The sequence below is a fragment of the Ochotona curzoniae genome, unplaced genomic scaffold (genome assembly GCF_017591425.1).
Source record: "Ochotona curzoniae isolate NIBS_2020 unplaced genomic scaffold, NIBS_Ocur_1.0 contig_3520, whole genome shotgun sequence".
NCBI classification, from domain to species: domain Eukaryota; kingdom Metazoa; phylum Chordata; class Mammalia; order Lagomorpha; family Ochotonidae; genus Ochotona; species Ochotona curzoniae.
In genome coordinates, this window is record NW_024465894.1 from 20,129,598 (window position 1) to 20,154,061 (window position 24,464).

Sequence of the window (24,464 nt, forward strand, 5' to 3'; positions counted from 1 at the left end):
TGCATGGAGGTCATCATGAGCCACATATTCTACATGTTAAGCTTTCCATCTTGTCAAGTTTTTAAGCAAAGCTGTACAGTTACAGCAGACTGGTTGCCATCTGTGTTCCCCTTGCACTTCCTCTTATATTGCTGTTAATTATGAGTGAGAGGTGGCTGCAGAGAAGATGAAAGGAACCTGCAGAAGGTGTGAGCTACTTTGGAAAGGAAGAAAAGTAATACATGTTCACACTCTGAAAAGATCCCTACTGCACTGAAGGGTTTAAAGTGAAAACGGCATTGTCCAGATCTCAGACTTGCTCTACGCTGGCTACCACTATGAAAGATACCCTGTGTCTGCTTTCATGTGTATTGGTAATGCATGTGTTTATATATGAGAGGACTTCAGAGAGTTTGTGGGAAAACAGAATCTGAAGATAAGTTTATTTTGGTCCCCAAAATTTTGAAATCTGTGCACATAATGCTCATAGAAAGCATGTTATGGAAAAGCTATACATGGATTTAAGAAAAAATTTGCAACAAAATAAATTTACCTTAAAAAAAAATCTTTCCCCGCCATGGGGAACTTTCTGATTGTCAAATGGCTGAAACTGAGCTATCTGGCCCTTAATAAGCCCTCAGGAGGATACAGATGTGCACTCATGTTTAAGATCCATTGTTCTAATTCATGCTGTTCCCATTAAAAAAAAAAAGCGAAAACTGATTCTAGACCATCAGACAGATGTTGAAACGCCATCTGCATGACCAGCCATCTGTGTTGCACATCTGTAGAGGAGGGTGTCTTACTCCTTGGGCAAGGAGCTTTCATGTCCAGAATAGGGCCTCTGACACTGGTTTGACTTCTGCTTAATCCTGCATCTATTCATTCATTCAGCATGTAAGTGGTAACTGTGCAAGGCATTGTGCTGTTTCCAGGAAGAATCCAGAAATAACTCATACTGAACATAATTCACAGGGAGAAGGTCAGGTTTGTGGAATGGCTGGAGAATAAGCTGCAGGTGTAATTATGCATATGCATATAAGCATATGTAATTATGGAGAAGAGCTGGCTCTGGGGAGAGACACTGGGAGAGATGTATGAGCTCAAGTGGCAGAGAAGAGCACTGCAGATGGAAGGTGGAACCTAACCCAAGTCAGAGAAACTGTTCTTAGGGCGCAAGTGGGAAATGCAGTTTTTTTTCTTACAATATAAGGAAAGTGAAAGAGATTTGCAAAACAAAACAAAACAACAAAAAAAAGATTTTGCATGCCTCAAGTGTTTGGATTCTAGTCTAAGGAGTTTGAATATTGTTCTTTCAATGGGAGCTCTTGATAGCATTGGCTGCTAAGACACATATTCCATAAAATGGTAAGTGGACTAGGTCACAGGAAGACCAGTCAGAAGAACTGAGCTGCCATCCTAGTGAGAGCTGTTTGTCCAGGAGAGAGCTGGTAATGCCTAATACAGGGAGTAGGTAGTTAAGGTCTCAATGGGTGCACTGTCTATGAGAGTTGAATTTAAGGGAAAGGAAGAAGTCTCAGATGCTTCTAGGGTGTTGAGCCTGGTTTGAAGATACCATTACAGCAATGGGAATTCTGGAGGACAGCCAGGATTGGGAGGTGCGAGGATACCTGTGGTATACACTGGGACAGGTATTGGCTGAACAGTAAAAAAAAGAGGGACAGGAGCTTGGAAGAAGAGAGGTAAAATCACACTATTGCCAAAGGAGAGGCCTAAATACACACACACGCACACACACACGGGCACGGGCATGTATTCATTTTAAAGGCAGAGTGACAGTAAGATAGAGAGAGAAAGTGCATACAGTGAGATATATTTCATCTGCTGGTTCGCTTTCCAAACCAGCAGAGTATAGCATGGGCAAGGCCAGATTGAAGCCAGGAGCCAAGAACTCCACTCTGGTCTCCCATGTGGGTGACTAGGAGCCAAATATTTGTGCCATTATGTGCTGTCTGCTGGTTGCATTAGCAAGGAGCTGGATCATAAGTAGCATGGTATTCTACACCAGACACTCCCGAATGGGACAGCACCAGTCACAGAAAGTATATGCAGAAAAAGAAATTGATGATCATAACTTCAAGCTAAATCTTTCTTTTATGGGCCAGAGAAAGAGTGTTGAAATGTAGTAGTAGAAGGAGGAGAGGTGCCAGGGAGGTGGTTTTTCATGGAAACTCAGGGAATAGAGTGTTCACCTCATGGAGATTAGTGGTGATGATACAGGAAGGCAAGGAACAACCGGACCAGGAAGAGAGAGCTGATTAAGATGTCATCAGTAACTGCTGAGAAAGAAGTTCTAGATAAGCCAGACAGCGGGCCAATGGAAGCCACCAGTGAGTGTATCCTTTTAGAAAATTCCAACTGAAGACAGGGGTCCTATCTCAAGCTGGCCATGGGAAGGTTTTAGGGGGATGAACCTGCCTGTTGGGTGACCAAGCAGAGGGCGAGCCAAAGATGACCACGACTGATGGTACAGGTGCTGGTGTTGGATTTAGGCAAGGTCAAGTAAAAAGAGATATGGAGGAGAGTATGCAAGATGACCTTAGGTAAGGAGAGAGATAAGAGGAGTGTAGATAAGACCTTTTAAGGCAGACAAAAAAAAAAAAACAGTAGGACTTCCTGTTCATTGTCCTGATTGCTCCTATAAAGAGAGGCATATGTCAAGCAGGAAGGGCAGGCATTCTGGGTGAGGCACTCTGGAGAGCTGTGACGGAGGGCAGATGGCTCAGTTGCACTGAATGCTCCAGGCTCTAGTAGGCCACCAAGCCATGCATGGGTACATGCCCAGGGTGCTATGCTAATGCGTTGTTTTTCTTAATGAATTGTTCTATGTCTCCCTGTGCCTTATGATATGGAATAAATCTTGAACTTAACTTCTTTCTTTTTATGACATTGGTAAGATTTTTCCTACATCCTAGCATTGCAGCAGGGCCCTTTGTTTTCACAGGTATGGGGAGGAGGAAATGTGATACCATGTGCAGTCAGAATAGTAAAGAAAAAACGAACTCCATATCTTAAAAGGAAACTCTCTTTTCTTATCTCTTTTCCCTCTTCTTTCTGCCTCTGTCAGTACTTTATAAAAAAAAATGAGGCTACTCAAGGCTGTGTATCAGTAGATTTGTGCTGCCTAACAAAATACCTCAAAACTGAATGCCTTAAAACACCCATTTAATTTAGGATTTCCTGGATCTGCAGGCAGCCCTGCTTTAGACTGGCTCAAGCCCCTGAGGTCAGCTGGTGGTAGAGGCCCTCATTCACCTGTCTTGTGGTTGTTATGCTGTTGACCACATTACCTATTCCTTCTCTTCCAAGTGGCCTCATTCTCCACTTAGCTGTTCTTCACCTAGTGGTCCTCAAGTCCCAGGCTCAGCTAGTGTGTAAGGCTTTCAAGCTTGTGCTGGCATTACATTTGCTAATGTCACACGGCCGTGGTAAGTTGCATGCCATCTCGGATTCAAAGGATAGAAAATAGATGTGTTTTAGTGGGAGGGTGAAGAACTGATCACTTCACTACGAAGAATTAAGATGAATCTTGTCTTTGGCATGGACCAGCCTTGTAGACTGACCAGTGGATGGGAGCTCACTTCCTTTGTCCCTTCTATTATTCTGCTTTGTGGTATAGTGGGAATACCAGCACCTGCAGCATCAGCATCCCATGTCAGAATGCTAGCTCATCAGGGCCCCTACCATACACCTGGAAGACTCAGGTGGCATTACTGGCTCTTGGCTTCTGTGTGGTGCAGGCAGGAGTAAACCAACAAATGGAAGATTCTTCTCTGTATCTCTCCCTCTGTCTCTGTCACTCTGCCTTTCAAATAAGTAAATAAATAAATAAATAAATCGTACAAGATGATAGTAATCATGATGAAAAAAACCTATGAAAACCAAGCGAACTTTTAAAAAGCTGCTTACTTTTAAGATAGTCCATCTGATTGGAATTTAGGGAAAAAATATATCCCAATAAAGGAATAAAGGAAAACACTTCTTAGGAATAGGAGATAACCCTGGGATAACTTCAGGCTTCCAGACATATTCAGGCCAACTCCTTGGCGGTCCTGGCTGTCTCTCTTCAAAATACATCCAACAACCTTTCTCTTTGTCTACCACGCTAACCCTGCCTTATCGTAGTAGTCCTGGAAGTCATCTGCCCGTACTCTCTTCCCCCAAGAGCAGCTGGAGCCTTGCTTTAAACATCTGGGCCAAATCTTGACTCTCTTGCTTTTGTCTCTTCCATGGCGTTTCATTCCTAGGGTTATTAACAATGGTTGCTTTCTTTTCCCACCTACTTTTCAACCTTAGCTGCTATTATCTCCCCTCCCTCCCCACCATGCCAGCTTTAAAGGCTTTGGGTGTTTCCTGTAATGTCACAGGACTTTGCACTGCCCACTTCCTCTTCTGGACTGGGCCTCCCCCAAATATTCGTATGACTTGCTTTCTTACCTCTTTCAGATCTTTGTTCAGATGTTAGCTTATCAGCAAGGTGTTCCCTAATTCCTTGTCAAAACTATGCACACCCTTTTTTTTTTTTTGTCTTCTCCATCTGCCTTCACTGTTGTTATTTGTTGCATAACTGTGGAATTCTTCCTTCTGCTAGAATATAAATTTCCTTGGGGCAGGGATTGTTGATTATTATCTGTTTTGTAGACATTCTTCAGTACTTTTCAATGAATGAGTGAATCTATTCACAGAACTGTGACAACTCACTTAGATCAGGAGCCTGAAACAGCCCACACTGCCTGACTTTATAAATAAGGTTTTGTTTATTCCTTTTAAAGATTTATTTCTTTACTTTTTACTTGAAAGGCAAAGTGATGGGAGAGTGGGGAGGAAAGAGAATGGGAGACATAGAAAACATGAGATCTTTCATCCATTTGTTCCCTCGCCAAAGGCTGCAATGCCTGACACTGGTTCAGGCTGAAACAAGGGGCTAGTAACTTCATCCATATCTTCTGTGTGGGTAGCAGGGACCCAAACATTTGCACCATCTTCTGCTGCTTTCCCAGGCACGTGGAACAGAGCAGCTGGGACTCAAAAACAGGTGCTGCAGCATAGCTACTGGCAGCTTAACCTGCTATGCCTTATGTATTTAGACCTAGGGTTTTTTTTTTTTTTTAATTATCTTATTTAGTTGATTAGGGTACTATAGGAAAGTGGGTAATACCATTGTTTCTACACTAACATCATCTCTTTTCCCCCCTGTATCTGGAGTCAGGGGAGAAACAAAGGAAGAAGTCCCACCCAGCCTCCCACCCATCCCAGATCCCCAAATGTGGGGCATTCTCTGAGGGTCCTGCTCAAGCAGTTCTGATAGTTTAGCAGGTCTGAATTGTTGCCAGTCTCGCCATTCCAAGCACAATGAAATCTCTTCAGAATCCACTGGCTGACATAGTCTCTTCATGGTTGGGGTTCTAAGATCAGCAGTTCAGTTGGAGGTATTTCCAAAGAAACTTCGTCTGAGGTGATTCCAGACTTCGTCTGAGGTGTTTCTTGTGTGAGTTTGCCAGAACAGGGTCTGGCACTGTCCATCTCCCCAATCAGCTTATGCAGATGCTCGTCATTGCAATTGCTGGGTCAGTTCTGTTTCCACCCCTGTCTTCCATGCGAACCGCTGGGGGCTGTAGTCCAGCCTGATCCTGCCCACTTCATCCTCGGCCCTCATACAAGCCAGTGGCAGCTGTAGCCTAGTTGGGGTGACTCCCCATAACCTCCACCGGTTCTGCCCCCTACCCTGGTTCCCATGCATGCCAGTATGTACCGCAGACTTGTTCCATCTGTTTCACATCCCATTTAGCTCTCATATATGTATTTATTTGGAAGGTAGAGCAACAGAGGAGCAGCAGGGGTGGAGTAGGGATGGGGAGGGGGAGAAGAAATGTCTTCCTTCTTGTATTATGCCTCAAATGGCCACAACAGCCAGGATTACACTAGTTCCACACTGTGGGCCAGAAACCCCATCTAGATCTCTCACATGGGTGGCAGGGGCCCAAGCACTTTGGACCATCATACAGTGCCTTCAGGTGCGTTTGCAGGGACCTGCGTATGAAGCAAAGCAGCTGGAACTCAAACTGATGGTCTGCTATGGGATGTGGGCATCCCATGTGGCAGTTTCACTTCTTTGTCGCAGTGTCAGCCCCAGTGGCATTTTATTGACTACAGCCGTACCCATTCACTAATATATTGTCCGTGATTGCTATGGATGCCAAGAGGGACCCGAAAAAGCCTGAAATATCTGCTCTAGCCCTTTATAAAAACTTGTACTGACTGTCGAGTTAGATGATGTAAACTAAACCTTTAGCACCCTTCCTGGTATGTGGAGTGCACAATAAATGTTAACTGCTGCCACAGATGTTACAGGTTTCTTTTTTTAAATTGTCGCTGTTGTGAAAAGGAACTGTGCCATTTCCCAGAGACGCACTACTTTTTACTGCTGCTTCTTTACCTGCATGTATTGCCAAGCCAGAACTCTGTTTTTGCTGTACATTCTGCCACGATTTGAGGTTGTAAGTAACTTGTTGGAAAGTGAATAGATTCCCTGCCATGGATTGCTAATAACTTTGAAACATGACCAGCTGTCTTTTAAACAGCTAGCGAGGAGCAGCTCTGCAGATTCATCCCTGGGCAGTCCGTGATCTCCCTTTGTGTTCCCACTGTGTGCTCTATATGGCTCCAAGTACTTTTTGAATAAATCTACTTATGTTGAGGCTAAATGTTTCAAGATGCTCTTGAAGATAATTTCTAATATCCTAAAATTAAAACATTGTTGTAATATCTGTATGTGTGTTCTTATCTTCCAGGGAATAATAAATCCCAAAGGGAGGAGCTGGACTCCATCCTCTTTCTTTTTGAAGTAAGTTATGGTCAATTATTTTAGCTTTTTAGGATCATTATTGGAGGAAAAGTATTTTAGGTCTTCAATTGGGCTCTCTCCCTCTTCACTCCCCCTCTCTCCCTCTCTCTTTCTTCTCTCTTAAAAAAATTGTGCCGCTTGCATTTGTATCCTTAGATAATTGGATGTGTGGTTCTGCTGGATTTTGAGTGGAACAGAGTTGTCTGTGTCTTGCTTTTTATATTTCACATTTTGTTTTTATACGTTGTTTCTAAGATTCGCACACATTTTTAAATTTACCAATTCCGACTGGATTAAGTGAATACAATGATTTATTTAACTCCTATACTTTATTGTTGCTTTCTTGGTCAAATGTCAGATTGTTTATGAATTATGAGTGGACAGGTTGACTAGTTACGCTGTTTCTCTAATTTAGCCTGTAGTCCGCTGATGAGTAGAAGGAAGGTGGTCATTCCATGTCTCCTGTGGATAGAGGTTGGGAAACTTTTGAGCAGTATTTACATTAAATCAGGGTGCTGTTGTCGCCAATTGGTAAGATTCACAGAAGAGTCACAGATGAAGTTTCCAATGTTTGCTGCATTGATGGAGAGGATCGTATGATGATCTTTTCTGAGTATTAATTGAATGAATTACAGCTCTAGATTTGTAGATGGACTGGTATTTTAGTTTGTAGTAGTTTTGGATTGATGCTTTTGTCTTCACACCTGAAGTAGGTTGGCTTAAATTTCCCATTCTTTGTATATTTAAAAAAATTATATATATTCACATACATGTATGTCTATGTCCATATATGTATGTGTGTGTATATGCATACTTGTGAGGTAGAGTTACAGTTAAGACAGAGAGAGTGATGGAGACAGATTGGATTGATGGACCAAGAGAGAAATCACATCTCTTGGTCCCCTCAGCCCTGCTGTCCCTGCTGCGTCAGTCTGAAGCCAGGAGTTGGGAATTCAATCTGGGTCTTCCATATGAGTGACAGGGCCCCAGGTGCTTGAGCTGTCACTGCCCCCTAGGGTGTACATTCACATGAACTGGGCCAGGAGCAGAGGTGAGATGCTATGCTGGCACTCCGATGTAGAATGTACATATCCTAATGCAATTTAAAAAAATGTGTTATTTGTGATTAGCATATGATCTTGGTATATGAAGCAGGAACATCCACAACTTTCTCCTTTTCCTATTTTATCAGTTTCTGGATTGTTTTTCATTTGTGGCTGGTTGCTTTTGATAATCTCTTAATGCCTGTTCATTTTTCAACGTGGGTTATTGACTATTTACCATTTGTTTCCTTGCCATTCCTGTTGTTCACAGTCTTGGGTTATCAGGATCTGTTGACAATCTCAGCTCTCTCTCTCTGTGATTTCTTCTCACGCATCTTTTGTTACCCTTGATCTTGTTTCCCCCTCCCCGCTCCCAGGAAAAAACTTCACTCTTTTCTTCATTTTATTTAAAAAGAGCTTTTAATGATTTATTTAATCAAAAAACATAGAAGCTAAGAGAAGGAAGGAGAGATGAAGAGAGATCTTCTACCTTGTGGTGACTCCCTCAATCCCCATGGCAGCCATGGCCAGCCATGCTGGAAAAGAAGTTGAGAACTTCATCTTGGTCTTGCACCACAATGGGGTCTCATCTGCTGTTTTCCCAGGCTGGTTAGCAATGAACAGAATTGGAACTTGGGTGACCAAGATCAAACTGGCATTCCCACATTTGGGATGCCAGCGCTGTAAGCATTGGCTTAACATTATTTTGCATCTTTTTTCAAATTAATTAATTTTATTTGAAAAAGAGAGATTTACTGTTGATTTATTTCCCATGTGCCGGTTACAGCCTGGAATGGACCAGCCTGAAGCCAGGAGCCAGAAACTCATGCTAGGACTCCTGTGTGTGTGTCAGGGAGCCAAGTACTTGAGCCATTCTCTGATGCCTCCCAGGGCACACGTTAGCAAAAAGCTGGAATCTGTCCTGAAGTGGAAACTTGAACACAGGTATTTTGTCTGACATGGGATGGGGAAGTCCCAAGTGGCATTTTAACTGTTTCACTGCGTGCCTCCTTTCCGCCTGTCTTTAGGATGCACAGTGCAGCATTGCAACCCAAGTGTACAGAATAAGTAGAACACAGCAGGCAGTTAGCATCTGCAGCTCACGCCTGTTCCCCATGTTTTCAGCCCCAGCTGCTCTCCTCCAGTTCTTGTTGAAGTGTTTACTGTGCCCCTGTGATCTGTAGTCACCCCACTGTGCTGTGGATCTCAAGGAGCTGTAATTTCTATCTGTGCTGGAATTTTAAAATCTGTATTATTTGAACACACACTTAATACTGGTTTCCTTTAGAAGGCTTATCTTTGCTTTTTTCTAGGAGTCTGGGAATTGTCTTGCTTGGATGACTATCACTGTTTTGTGGATCTGGTTTATTAATGCACTTCCAGGTTCAGTCTGACTTAGTGTGCAGGGGGTGACTGTAGATTGGGAAGGGCTGACACTTGCAGTCTCAGGGCTGGTATTGGCATTTATTCCCTACTGCCTGCTGTTGCCCACAGACCAGATTTTGGCTCACTTTTAACCTCCTTTCTGCTTCATTCCTACCTCTTCCCCTAATATTTTTTACATTCTGAGTAATTGCTTGAGAGCCTACCACGTTTTAACAATTATACTTGCTGTTGTTCATCTCAGGGTTCATTGTCCTGGAGTAGGAAAGCCGCTCGGAGGTCCTACTCCTAGACCTTCCACAGAGGAAGTTTTGATACCTTCCCTTCATGCCTAGAAATTCTAGACTGGAGGAGTGCTATTCCTGATGCACTGCCATTTACAGGGAGTTAGTCTTTTACATAATGAAACAACTATGTATTATCCAAGGCTTCATGAAAATTTCATTTTGCGTAGTAAATATGAATGAATAATGAACTTGCATCACTTTTGTTTATGCTGTGTTCTCGCTCTGCCTCTGACTTTAGAAGATAGGTTGTAATTTCAGTGTTTTGTTTTGGGTCCTGAGTGAGTTCATTGCTGTGCCCTATAAAGAGATGCTTTATGAGGATTTGAAGGTGAGTACTTATCAGTGTGAATAATTGCGAAAGGCTTCCTTCAGAAGAGGTGGAATAATTAAGATGGACTAAATCACAAAAGGGATCCTGGAGAGGTATATCCTATAAATAAGGAATGCACTAGAAGAAAGCAGAGTCATAGATCGAGGTGAGTTTCTGGAGACACTAGAGTGTGAAGCAAGCAGTCTGTATGTGAGGCTGCAGCCCAGTCCATGCCCAGGTCCTCGCTGCAGCCCCTGAGCAGACCTTTGTGTCTGCTTTATCTCTGCGGCGGCACTTGAACCCTTTGGAAATTGATCTCAGCACCTTGGCTGTGGCATCAGATAATAGGTGCCCTAGGATCTCTGTTGCTGGTTTATGGGGATACTGTTACTTTTTAAAACATAATCTTAAGTAATTTGAAATGCAGACGGGGAGAGAGGGATGGATGGATTGATAGATGGGGGTGAGAAGGAGAGGTGGGAGGAGAGAGATGAAAGAATGAATAAATGGATATCATCTGTCTGTGTATTCCCTCCCCAAATGCCCATAACAGAACTCTATCTGTGTCTCCCATGTGGGAAGCCAGGATCACGTGAACCCATTGATTTTTAGGATATGTAGTAATAAGAAACTGGAATCGGAGTGTGGCCAGGATTTAAATCTGGATACTGAGATAGTGAAAGCAGGTGTCTCACATGCCATCTGAACCACTATACTAAATGCCGGTCCCATATCTTATTTTTTATTGTAGTTGCAATTCTATTTTTGCTTCTCTTATTTCGTCTGTCATTGCTTTCTGTTTTAAGTACATGTAACATGAATTTTCATTGTCATCTTGATCAGAATGTGAATGTCTTACATAGGCCATCCTGTTTGACTTTTTTCTTCTGAAGTAGGTGTTGTCATCCTAGCTCTTATTGATGAAAGATTTGGGGCTTTGTGTCCAAGCCCACACATTTGGTGGATGACAGAATGGACATTTAACCTATAGTCTACCTCTAGAACCCATTTTCTCATCTCATTGCCATTGTTCTTACTATTTAGAAATCTTGATATTGGCTTCTCATATTGTATTGCACAGACCATCTGTAACAACATGTTCCTATTCTTATGCAGTTTATTCATTCATCCCTTTGTTCCTTGGACACATGGGCTATGTGCTGTGAGTCTGGGGGCTGGGGATGTAGCAGGGAGTGGGACAGCCAGCCTCCATCCTCACAGAGCACATATTAGCATTTCTTGGTAACCTGATTGATCAAGATGAGCCCATGCCAGAATTCTGAGCCTCAGAGATCACTACCGGGATGGCTCTGTTTGGTAGTGACCTTTTGGTGGGGGCCATTGAGGTAATTCCCTGCATATGGCAAAGGATGATTGATCTTGGGAGCCTTGTAGATTCATTGGTACCTGGGACTTGATTTAGTCATTGTGGTAAGACACATACATGACAGGAGGCATGGCATTCCACATGGGGCCAGAGAGGAAAGCATCAAGGTGAGACTAGCAGGCAGAGACAGAGAATGAAACTGAGGGTAGGAAAGATTGTGGGAGGCACAGTAAGCAAGCCAAGCAGGTTTAGGACTAGAAAGTTTGGAGCATTTCCATGAACTCTGGGCTTAGGGTGGCCCTGGCTGTCTGCTGTCTGAACACTTGGGTGATTAGGGAAGGAGGCTGCCACCTCAGAGAGTGGAGGCCCTGAGAGGAGAGGTTTGCTTATCAAAAGCATGCTAGTGGGCAGTCTGTCCAGGAATTAACCGACCGGGACTGGTGTGTGTTATTTTTTCCCCAGACCAACAAGACCATGAATTCAGAGCACCAGTAATTCAGAAGAATCAGAAAATATGGTTAATACAGAGACGGAGTTATAAACCATTTGCTATGATGTATACACTTCAAGTAGAGAAGTGGAATCATTTGGAGTTATGCCGTTAATTTTCCTTATCTTTCCATACTTTAATGAAAAACACCCTGAAAAGAGGCTTAGTTTCAAAACATAACCAGAATTCTCATCATTTTTTCCCCAAATTTTATAGAGTTTGAAATGATAAGTAAATAGGACATTTGGTTTATAAATTGTATCCAAATTGGCTTGCCAGATGAAGCATTTTTATGTTGGCATCATCTTCCTAGAGGTCAGACTGGGTGCTCTCTAACCTGGCAAGTGCGACCCATGCTGGTCTCATGCTGTGCATCCCTCTCCATCCCCATGCTTCCCTTCATGTTTCCACCTGCTGCCATACCCTGGAAGTGCTCTGCTGCCCCTGCTGTTCTGCTCCTTGGCCTCTCTGCATAGTTTCACTTCTGCTTCTTTGTGCCATTCTCTTTTCACAGATTGCCCTTGTGTCTTTCTTATCTGACCCTGTCCCTTTAGGATTCTGTTCCAACCTAGTATTTCTTCTGCCGGTTCCAGCTAGAGGTGCTCATTTCCTCCCTTGAACTCGTACGGTGACACTGCATATATTACTATTTGATGATAGCTGGATGTTCTTAGGGTTCTTCTTTTTTATTATTATTATTTAAGACTTGTTAGTTTATTTGAAAGGCAGAGTGACAGGCAGAGAGAGGTGAAGATCCTCTATGCATTGACCTTGTATCACTCCCACAAATGCATGCAACAGCTGGGTCAGGACCAAGCTGAAGCTACAAGCCAGGAATTCCATTTGGGTCTTCCCTAAAGACTTGAGCCATCTTCTGCTTCTTCCCTTGTGCTTTAGCAGGCAGCTGGACTAGAAACAGGAAGCGCTTTGCCATGGGATGCTAGCATCCAACACTGGTGGTTTAACTCACTGTGCCACCCTTATCTTTGTCTTTAATGAGAGCATAAAGCTCCTGAGAGCAGCAGCTATTATTTGCAATGCTGGATAATCCCCACAGTGATTTGTATTTGTTAGTGATTATTTTTGGATGAAAATCTCTGTTTCTCCATTTATTTCCCATGGAATTATTTGCTGGTGACTTAGTGTGTGTGTGTGTTTTTTTTTTTTTTTTTTACTTTTCTTATGTAAAACTCCAAATGAAAGCTGTTGGAAAAGGTATGAGAAGAGCTGTCTGGATTTTGATCAGGCTTTCACATGGACAAGCTTGATGCAGTCACTTAGCCTTTCCTGACCTTGGCTTTCGTGTCCATAGAGTGAGGGTGGGGACAAGATGACCTCCCAGTGTCGCTTCCACCTCCACAGAGTTGTGGTTAAACAAATGCAGCTTTGTTCTCCAGGTGGGAAGTCCTTGAGGGAGCCTTTTTCGGCATCAAATGTAGTTGTATGCTTTCACTGAGCTTTAAGTAGTTTTGAATCCGAGGCCGTGTTGAGTAGCCTTTGAGCGTTCAAACGTCTTGGCTGCTTGTCTCTAGAGCAGTACTGTCCAGCACTGCTTTTGCCAGAGGTAGGAGGGAGTGCACATGAGCTGCGCTCTCCAACTGAGTAATCGTTATCTACAGGGGAAAATTAAATGCTTGCAATGAAGGAAGCACACTTGAAAGATTTAATGTTCAGTAATTTTGACTGATTTACACGGTCTCATATTCACCCCCATATTCGAGAAGTTCTGAGCCTTCCAGCAGAGGCTTTGTTGAATCACCCAAAAGACTGTTCCTCTTCGTTGGACACCAGTCGATCCTCAGTGTATTGCATGTTTTGTGTGCTTATCAGGTAGGGGATGTTCACTTCAGGCTTGGAGTTTTAAGATTTATTTTATTTTTATTGGAAAGTCAGACATGCAGAGGAGGAGGAGAGACAAAGAGGAAGATCTTCCATCCGTTGATTGACCCGCCGAAGTGACCGCAACGGTCAGAGCCGAGCTGATCCAAAGCCAGGAGTCAGGAGCCTCCTCTGGATCTCCCATGCGGCTGCGGGTCCCAAGGCTTTGGGCTGTCCACAATTGCCCTCCCAGGTCACAAGCAGGGAGCTGGATGGGAAGTGAGGCCACTGGGGTTAGAACTGGTGCCCATATGGGATCCCGGTGCATTCAAGGCGAGGATGTTAACTGCTAGCACTGAGCTCCAGGCATGGAGTTTTACTGACATGTCCTCTAGGCTCCTTGTCCTGACTCGAGTGCCCTGGGCTGAGGACAGTGGGCTGCTCCTCCCTGGGCTAAGGGAGCAGAACTCAGGTCGCCTTCTGTAGACTCCACAGAGAGAAGCTGGCTCCCTTTCAGCTGCTGGTTCCATGTACTTTTTTTCAGAAGGAAATAATGCTAAGTAATGATCACAAACTTCAGATACTTCATCCCTTTACCACTCTCTCCAACCCCCTGAGTACAAGATAAAGAAAACAATTGTCGTGTTGTTTCAAGGCAGTACGCTGCGTCCCTGCTCTGCCTGTGCTTTAGTGGTTGGAAGCACTGATGGTGGAGGTGTGCTGTAGCAGGGGAGCTGCCTGGGCCTCTTACAGGGCATGCAAAGGAGGGGAGTAATGCTAGGGCTGCTGCTGTCATTTCCCTGTGTCACTAAGAGTGCCAGGGGATTGTTGGAGATGTTCTGTCCAGACTCCCTACGTGCAGACTCGCGTTTCTCCCTGCAGTGTGGCGGCGATGCTGTTAGAGCAGCAGGTCTCACGTGTGCATAGGCTTGCTCTGTGTCGTTTGGACTGGGAGTTATAATTTTTATGATTTTTCAGTAACTTTCTTGATAATTGTATCGCAACTGGATGTTCACAGCTGTGCAAAAGAAAGCCTAGCAGATGGCAGCTTTTTACTACAAATCTGTTTTGCATATACCATCCAGTAACGTCAGTGTTTGTGACTTTTCACTTTATAGCAGTGTTCCTCTTTGGATATTAATGGAGAATTGCCTAGAAAAACTAGATTTATGAGCATGCTAGGGTTTCTTCTTTCTCCTGTTTCTTTGTCTTCTCTATTCTTCCTGTCTTTGCTTGAACTGTATTTTTTTTTTTAGCCTTTTGGGGGGGGTAAGATTTATTTATTTTTATTGGAAAGGCAGATATACAGAGAGAAGGAAAGACACAAAGGACTTCCATCCTCTGCTTCACTTCCCAGGTGTCTGCAACAGCTGGATCTGAGCCAATATGAAGCCAGGATCCAGGAGCCTCTTCCGGGTCTCCCATGTGGGTGCAGAGTCCCAAGGCTTTGAGCCATCTTCTAGTGCTTTTCTGTGCCACAAGCAGGGAGCTGGATGGGAAGAGGAGCAGCCGGGACATGAACTGGTGTCCATGTGGGATCCTGGCGCATGCAAAACGACGATTTAGCCACTGGGCCATCACTCCAGGCCCATAACTTCTTAAACATGAGAGCAAATTGAAAACTCCAGTCATGTTCAGTAAAAATACTTGAGCTGACTCCTAGTCAAGACATCCAGGCCAGGTGTCTGAAGGGATTTCCTAACGGTCTGTTTGGTTTGTTTATTTGATGGTCAGTACCATCTCTTAGAAGCAGAATATACGTGAATATACGTAACAAGAGAGTTCCGTTGTAGAGTTGTGTCGTCCACCCACCTGGCCTCCTCAGGGTTTGTTCTTGATTTGTCTGCTGCCTGCTGCCTGCTTGCTGCCTGCTGCGGGCTGTTCCTCCTCCCCACACTAGGTGAAGGACTCTCTCCCACAAACCTCACACTTCAACTGCTTTTCAGTTCTCTTTTCCAGAAATAGCACTTTACTAATAGCAGGTGGAACAAGGACAAGAGCAAAGGAAATGATCAAGAAAAGGAGATTCTTTTGCAGTCTGTGGCATTTAAGTCCTTACAGGAAATTTTAAATATTTAGATGTTTCAGGGTTTTTTGTTTGTTTGAAAAGAATTCATCCAGTTTTAAACACAGCTCCTGGAAAGCTATGATACTCGTAAAAGATGGATAGCAATTAGGCAGAGGCCAATATGAGTACAAATACCCTGGAAACTATTTTTAAATGAATGGCGTTAACCCACACACTCATTTCCGAGTCCCACCATAGCTGTGGCGAGTTCTGGTTTGCAAGGCAGTGAATGCCACACTGGATGTCATGCCCAAAATATTAGGTCATACATATGAGGAGCATATGTAAGTACACTGAAAGTATTGTGACATGGTACTAGAGATGTGTAATCACTCTCACGCTCCACAGTGTCTGTCATCTTTCCTTTTTTTTGATGTTGAACCCTTGTTTGGGAACCAACCCGCAAGGTAGCGTTGTTGTTACGGCGTGGTCTGATCTGCCTGTGTCCTGTGTCACACGTCTCACATGGTACCTGTGGTGGTGACTTGGCTCCGTATTTGCTTCGGGATGCTATATACTAGATTCTGAGGAAATAACAAAACACAGGGTCCAGATGTTTTATTTCTACAGCATGTGGTAATTATGACTTTTTTTCCCCCCAGAAAATATTTATTCAAAAGGCAGAATTATAAAGAAAAGGAGGGTAGATGGGGAAAGAAAGAATTTTCACTCCCTGTAAGGCTTCTGTGGCCAAGGTTGAGCCAGATGGAAAACAGGAGCCTGGAATTCTGTTGGAGTCTCCCACGTGGATGGCAGGGGTCCGAGCACTTGGGCCATCTTCTGCTGCACTTCTAGGCGCATCAGCAGGGAGCTGGATCAGGAGTCAGGATGCAAACTGGTGCTTATAAAGGATGTCTGTGTTGCAGGCAGCAGCTTAACGCACTGCACCGTAGTGTTTTCCATTATGAGGTGCTTCTGATGGCTGCAAGCTGACAGGAAACAAGATATAAACAGTTGAATCCATTGTATGTGGGTTGAAATTTGTTTATCTTATGACAGTTATTTATTCAGACTAGACTCCCAATGTCAGGTAAAAAGGAGCCCTTCTCAGTGGACTATTTGTCCTACAGTTAAGACTCCACTCTTTTTATGCCCTGAGACTTACAAGTGAGAAACTTGGGAGTCACCCAACAGGACATACTGAATCACTCAGTTCACCTTGGGAAGAGGGAAGCTGGAGGCTAGATGTTTGCGGACGTCTGTAATTTCAGTCCAGTGATTGTGTTGCGGGCCAGGTGCCCTCAGCTTCCTGGCATGTTGGCTCCTCACGTCATGTTTCCCTGGACGTGCTGGTAACCGACAGCCTCCAGAGGAGCTCCTGTGGAAGGCGGCTCCAGGGCACGCTGCCAGGAGTCCTTGCCGGGCAGATGGTAGAAACTGCCATGGTGCCAAACATTGGAAGGATCACAGTCAAGACTTGAGCCTGTTCTGTTCCTTAGTAGAACAGCATGAGACACATAAGGAACTTTTTTCTCCTTTGGCATTGATTGAAATTAACATAGTAACATAATTTGGGAGAGTTGGTTTCTTTCTGCACACGCACGTGCACGGTGCGTGTGTTCGGGAGGGAGTTGTACAAGCACTGCCATGTGTGTTTCCCGTCACTTGTCTGAATGTGCTGTGTGAGAGCTGTTACAGAGTGACATCTAGTGTTGGACATGTGTGACTCTGCTCAGAGCGGAAGGGAGAGTGACCTGGGAGCATTGTGTATTCCGGCGGCTCCTGTAGACCTTGCACGTTGGTGTGGGGAGCCTGAAGGATAGCCCATCCACAGTGACCCTGCAGGTCTTGTCCACCTGCTAACAGTGAACACTCTCCAAAGTGTTTTCCAGACTGCTTTTTTTCTCTTTTTGTAAAAATTGGCCCAGAAGAAATAACCCACTTGTTGCTCACATTGGAAAGTTAGAGACTTGAAAAGATACAGGTGTTTCAGCCACAAATGTGAAATGAAGACCAGCTTGGCAAATGTGGTTCTTCCTCAGCTCTCCTGCGTGCAGGTCTGTGTAAAGAGAAAATTCCGTTGGGAACAGCTGTAGTGAGTGCTCTATTCAGGGCAAAACTCACAGCCTGCAGGGAGAATGCTATGCTACTAATTTGGGAATTTGTGAAGGTCGCAAGGTGTTCTCATTAAAAGTGAAGAGTCAAGTTCAATTTGATTTTCTTTAAAACGAGATTAGACCTCTGCATGATCTTAAGCAAACTGACAAAAAAGAAAAAATAATAACCTCTTAAAATCTGTCAAGTGCCTATGTTTCCAAGATTTTGAGATTGCATTTTAATACCAAGTCACAACTTCTGAGTATTGCATTTGAGTGCCGGGTTCTGCTCAGCACTGAAGGTATTTTCTGCCCTTGGTGACTGCGTCTCCTACTGATGCTTGAGGATGTGCCCTGCTACCCAGAACCCAGCCCTTGTTCCCAGCCTGCTTCCTCCTGCTGCCGCATCCTGCAGGCTAGCTTTTTTTTTTAAAACCTGGGAGCCTCTGCCCCTGTGTCTCTCTCTCAATCCCATTGCTTTGCGACAAAGATCAAACTCTGCTGCAGCATGGCATTCAAGGCCTCTCCTCCTCTGTTCTCCATCCCCATCTCACTTCTGTGCCCACTGGCATTCTCTGGAAGGGGCTCAGAGAAGCAGCAGGCTTTCTTGCTGCTGTTTCTGTCTCCTTCTGATGCCCGTCTCTATACACGCAAGGCTTTCTTCCACGCTGTGCTCTTGGGAAAATGGGCATTTTCTGTGCTCCCTTCCTGTGCATTGTCGACTCCCCTGAGTTCCTTACCTTTTCCAAATCCTCCAGGGCTCTGTCTTGGAGGCAATGTCTTTTACTCCTTGTTTCTGATTCCTTGCATGCTACCTGGAACAGAAGAAGAACGTTTATTGGTGAATAATAGTTGATTTGAGGATATTTGTTTTATTTACTTTCAGGTCTATCTGGAGCCCCATCTGCAACTTAGCAGTGCTTGGAGATCACTTCCTTATTTGAAATCATCTTTGCTTTGTTTTTATTGATTTTCTCTTAAAAATGCTGTGTTTTGACCTTTTCAGTTTAAACCAAGTTTTAATTCTTTCTTATATTAACAGAATTCAAGTGTATAGGCTTACCTCACGTTTTAGCTTTAATTCGTTTTTGTAAAACATGATACACATTAGGGCCCGGCAGCGTGGCCTAGCGGCTAAAGTCCCCGCCTTGAACATGCCAGGATTCCATATGGGCGCTGGTTCTAATCCCGGCAGCTCCACTTCCCATCCAGTTCCCTGCTTGTGGCCTGGGAAAGCAGTTGAGGACAGCCCAAAGCCTTGGAACTCTGCACCCATGTGGGAGACCTGGAGGAAGTTCCTGGATCCTAGCTTTGGATCGGCTCAGCTCTGATTGTTGCACCCACTTCAGGGGTAAATCAACAGACAGAAGATCTTTCTCTCTGTCTCTCCCCCTCTCTGTATATCTGACTTTGCAATAAAAATAAAATAAATCTTTATAAAAACTTGATACACATTGTTTATATTTAATTGAAAATGCCAGTTTTATTTTTGAGTTTTGTTCAGAAAAGTGTTTCAGAATCTCTAAGTAATAGAGAAATTGTGTTGGTCTTTCTGTTTAACATCAAGTTATAGTAGACCTGAGTAAATCTCACCTGAATAAATAAATACATGTACATTTTAGATATGATAATCAACATTTTAAAAATAATTACTTGAGGAGTAGATTTAGCAGAGAGCAGAGAGAGAAAATGAGAGAGAAATTAAATCTATTGGTTGGCTCTCCAAATGGCCATAACTCCTGGGGCTGAGCCAGGTGGAAGCCAGGAGTTTGAAACTGCATCTGGGTCTCCCATAATACTGCCAGGGACTCAAGCACTAGGGCTATGTGCTGCTCTGCTGTGCTTTACCAGGTACACCAACAGAGAGCTGGATGGGAAGTGAAGCAGCTGATATTCCAGCTGGCACTCCTGAAGGGTACTGGCATCACAAGAGGCAGCTTAACGTGATGTGCCACAGCACCAGCCATGAGCCAACATGTTTGGCTGTTCCTTTAACTTTGTTGTGGAGGAAGAGGTCCCTGACTTTTGCGTTATACAATATGCACTGCCATTGGAAGTTGTGTATAATTTTATCATAATGCTCTTAGAATGTTATTTCTCTAAGGATAATTATTTTTGGAATTTGTCTAAAAAACAGGCATTGCCCTGCTAATTTTCTTTAAACATTTGAGAATCAGGCAGTGTGTGGAAAGAGAATTTGATCTCCCATTTTCTGGCTCTCAATTCAGGTGCCTGTAATGGCCAGGCCAGACCTGTGCTTTGGGCTGGAGCCAGAAACACATATCCGGTCTCTGACATGGTCGGGAAGGACCCAGGCACTTAAGGCATCATCTGTTGCCTTTATTGGCAGACACTGGAATCCAGAGATGGGAACTGAGTCCAGGAACTCTTGTAGGGATGAAGGAATCAACATGTACCTTAACTGTTAGTCCAAATGGCTGCTCCTTCTCTGCATTTGTATCCACTGTAACTCCCAACTGTGTAAGTGTGGCTCACTGCTAACAATGTTTATGCTACTCCACACTTACTTTTGTATTGTTGATTTTAATTAATCTCTGTATTTGCTGTAGTGTGGAACATATTGTACATTGAGGCAGGGAGGTGTGTAGAATGTATAATTTCCATGGTGTTTCGCTCCACTTTTTGTCAGTATAAAAAAATACCTGAGACAGGCTACATACAGAGGCAGGAGGTTTGTTTTGGCCCGTGGTGTTTGCAGTTCACAGTCCAAGGTCAAGCCCCACTGATTTGCATTGGGTGAGGTGGGAGGATGGCAGTGGTGGAGTACGTGTAGATCACATGGTGACTCAGGAAGTAGAGAGTGAGTCTGACTCAGACTTTTGTGTTCACATTTGTTGTGAGAAGCACCTTTCCAAAAGTGTGCCAGTGTCTAAGGGTCTGTCACTAGGCCCACTTTCTAACCCGCATAATTGAGTCACCCTCCATGCTCTCAGCACTGTCAGCCCATGGTTTTGGAACTGCATAGATCTGGAGGCTTATATCCTATTCAAACCAAAGTATATGGTATTATTTTAGGAACTTAAGTCAGAAGTTCTAAACAGTTAACCCATCTTTTTAGCAGATGTTTTCAGAAGGAGGAATTGCCTTTCTGTAATGGCTTCCTTTGCTGATCTGTGGCTCTAGGGATGTTCCTCTGTCGTAGGAGACAGGTGTTCCAGGCACCTCACCTTTTGCCTTACACCACTTCTCTTTGCAGCTTCATCTGTGCCTTAACTAGCAATTGCTCGAAGTGTTTATTGTAGATAAGATCCTTTACCCTCTTCTGGTCTTTACTGCTGCTCAGGTTTCCCAACCTTGTACTATTGATCGATTTCTGAAATAGAAGTGTGAGAACTTAAATATCCTTTCTTTTTTATATTTCATATTTCCATTAGATGTTTTGTGCCATATATTTTAAATCTAAAATGTATTTACCCATTTTCTTAGTAGCCAGGGAAAGCATTGCCCCTCCAGTTATCTAATCAAGCATTGAGCTTCTCTTGGTATTTGGAAACACGTTCATTGAGTTGCCTTTATCAATTGCTGCTCACTGGGGGCTTTTTTCTTGGGTTAGAGTGGAACCCCTACCTTCATCATGAGCATTTCTGCTTAGTTTCATGCCTGAGCACGTGAATGTGAATGAGTCTGAATCCCTCCCCACCACCGCACCACTGTTTTCCTATTCAGTGCTTATTTAGAACATTATGTGTCAGGTACTGCACTTGATGCTGGGAGTACTAGACCACTAAGAGCAGGAAATCTAGCTAGCGGCCTAAGAAGCATGCTGCTGCAGGGGCTGGTGGAGGTGAACGTCTCACACAATGGGATGTTTGAGTTTGTTCTTAAAGGCTGTGAACATGATGCTCTTCCCTTAACTAACAGCTTGGCTAGTGATTCTACATAGGTTGTACTGCAAGTCATTGCCACTATAATAAGATTAATTATTTTTAAAGTAAAAATGATAGCCATGTTATTTAAAAAATTGTATAGCTGCATTTCATTTTGAGATTTCAAACATTGAGTCGTTTTAGTAAGAAGTGAGTGGAAAGGCCCAAGACAGTAGAAAACCGGGCTGATCTTGCTGAGGGCCTGCCGGGAAGCGTGTCTGCCACCAGGCCCCTACATATAAGGCTCCTTCTGCACCACAGCAGCACAGACATTCACGGAATCCTCCCTTCCACTGAACCCCCAAGCACATTTGTTACAACCAACATCCAGTTTGTTTCTCTTAAACAAACCTGTTTTCTCTCTGCTCAGCCATTTTTTCCTTGCACCCTGTGTCACACAGCAAGTGTGGTAAGGGCAACCTTCCACCGTCTGCTCACAGATGTTGCAGGTGTAGGTGGTCATTGCTTTGCTAGAATCCCTTACATGAATTTGTATGTAATATTTTCCTCATTCTTCACTGTCCTACCTTTCTAAGTGGAACTGAAATCAAGTGTGAATCCATTAGGATATGTTGCAATCATCTGGTAATAATTTGCAGGGGGAGGGATTTCTCATACAAATTAAATGAAGACCAGCAGTTTTAAAGTACACCATAGTATCTTGTATAAACTCCAGCTTCTATTTCACATTATTCCTGGTCATGCAGTAGGTTCTGAAGAAAAAAAAAAGTATGGATAATCAGTTAAAAGAATGACAGATTCCCTGATGTGCTGATCAGTAGTAATACCTAATTTTGATGTCGAGTGTGCTATAATGGATTACCATATAGATGCAGCTGAGCACCAAGCATTAAATCGAGCCATGTGTTTTTCAGAAAAGTAATATTTATTCACACTGTGTGGCTTTCTGGATTTTTTTTTTTATTTTATTTTACTCTCCAGTGAAACTACAAACAAGATGTCAATAGCTTATGTGGCATTCTCAGCAGTGTAGCTTAGAATATCAGCTGCGGCAGAAGAAATGTCAGCTTGTGTCTGCCTCAGTGGAGGTGGGCTCTGTCTGCGACTTTGTCTGGGACAGGCTTAGTATGCAAACATGGATGGTTGTATTGGGCTTTATTATTAGTATTATTTTGACCTCATAGGCTTTAATATGTAAAAAGCACCCCTTGCTATCTGTGGGTATAAAAAGAAGCATGAGCAAGGGTAATCTTTTATTAGCCTTTGAATTGTTTGATTTGTCCATTTGAGAATATTCTCAGTGCCTCAGAAATTGGACATGATGTTTCATATTCAGTACTTGGTGATTTTTGAGCATCTTCATTTTGAATACCTCCTTGTGTCAATCTGAAAACTTTTATCCTAAAGTGGTAAGATGATAGGCGAGACCTCAGAGGAAGTTGGAGACCTATTTTGACTGACCATATCCAAGAGTCTACTGAAACCCCATCTTGCTTTATTCTGTGTTTTATTTTTTTGTTATTGTATGATAATTTAAAAAACTAAGAGAACTAATATGTATTCTGAAAAACTAAAAAGCACAGTCCAGAACCAGGTTGGTTTCCTAAATAGAAATGTGAGGAACAGTGGAGGTGTCAGGCATTCATCTAGTCCAAGAGAAGATCTGTTAAGAGTCCTTAATTTTCCCAGCACCTGCTGTACCAAAGTTGTACATTCAGGGGCAAGATGGGATCAGAAGATGCTCTGTGGAACCACATCCCCTGAAGGAGACAGTGTTCGAAAGTAGAACCTGGAGTCAGGATTGTGCCTTCTGCACAGAGCATGGAGCAGGGGAGGGGGCAGCCAAAGCATCAGAGAGCCCCATGGGGCCAGGCTCCCATCCCTGTGAGCTGGCAGCCAGCTGATGAAGCACTGTGCTGGCAGAGAGCCCATAGGCCAATGGGTACATCTGTAGCACTTGTCCCTTTAACCAACTGGAGCACAGTCTGACTGCTGAGTTTGAAGGTTGCAGTGGTTACACAGGACTCTAAGCTTGCTGAGAGCACCCCGAGGCTCCTGGAGATTTGTGGGCTCTGCATTGTGTCTTGGCCCCTGCCAGGCCCCAGGATGGCCTCCTCTCAGGTGTTACTCACTAGTAAACCATTTGCACTCCAAATTACATTGCAGTGTCTGTTTCCCAGAGATGTTCTTTTTCAATGACTATTAGCAATTTGTTATTAAAAGTTTTGTAGTAATTGTTTCAGTAAAGAGAAAATAAGAGTTAGAGAATCATAAATCTTGAATGGTGTCATAAAATTTAGAATCTCTGTCTCATATGAAGACTTTTATTCATATATGCCAGTTGTATATATGTGTGACTGGAGTTGCTCATTTGGCCTGGCAAACTGTGGGTAGCACGTGTCCTATTCCACAGCTCTTGGGAACATTTAAGTATATGGTGTCTTCATGTGAGTTCTTATCCAGGCATTCTATATAAAGCAAAATTTTTCAATTTCTTTACTCACTTTTTTAACTTAATAGAAATTAACAAAATACAATAACGTGATTTTGACATTTAGCTCTATTTTGTGTTATTCACCTAAAATTCATGGTAGTGCATGTTGCAGGATGAAAACCTATTTTGATCCCCTACCTCAGACAGCTGTTTGCCTCTGAGCAGTTCATAGATGAGGCTCTCATGCCTGGCCTTTGGCATCTGGATGACAAAGATCAAGATTTCCCCCAGGCAAGAGATAATATTGGGAAGCCAGTGTTGTGGTACAGCAAGCTAAGCTTCCACCTGTGATGCTGACATCCCAGACGGGCACTGATTCAAGTCCTGTCTGCTCCATTTCCAGTTCATCTCCCTTCTAATGTGACTGGGAAAGCACTGAAGATGTCCTAAGTAGTTGGGCCCCTGCCACCCATGTGCCTGACCCTAATGGGGTTCCTGACTTCCGGCTTAGCTTGCCCAGCCCTAGCCATTGTGAACAATTGGGGAGTGAACCAGTGGATGGAAGATCTGTGTGCA

At 43.6% G+C, this 24,464-nt stretch overlaps 1 protein-coding gene across 4 annotated transcripts in view; it reads left to right on the top strand.

Moving 5' to 3' along the window:
- The window catches only part of RALGAPA2 (Ral GTPase activating protein catalytic subunit alpha 2), a 267,919-nt gene that overhangs the window by 21,374 nt on the left and 222,081 nt on the right, over window positions 1–24,464 (top strand). For all 4 annotated transcript variants that reach the window (XM_040981780.1, XM_040981778.1, XM_040981777.1 and 1 more), the window contains exon 3: window positions 6,792–6,844. In XM_040981780.1, coding sequence (XP_040837714.1) covers window positions 6,792–6,844 — 53 coding nt within the window. The remainder of the gene's footprint in view (window positions 1–6,791; window positions 6,845–24,464) is intronic.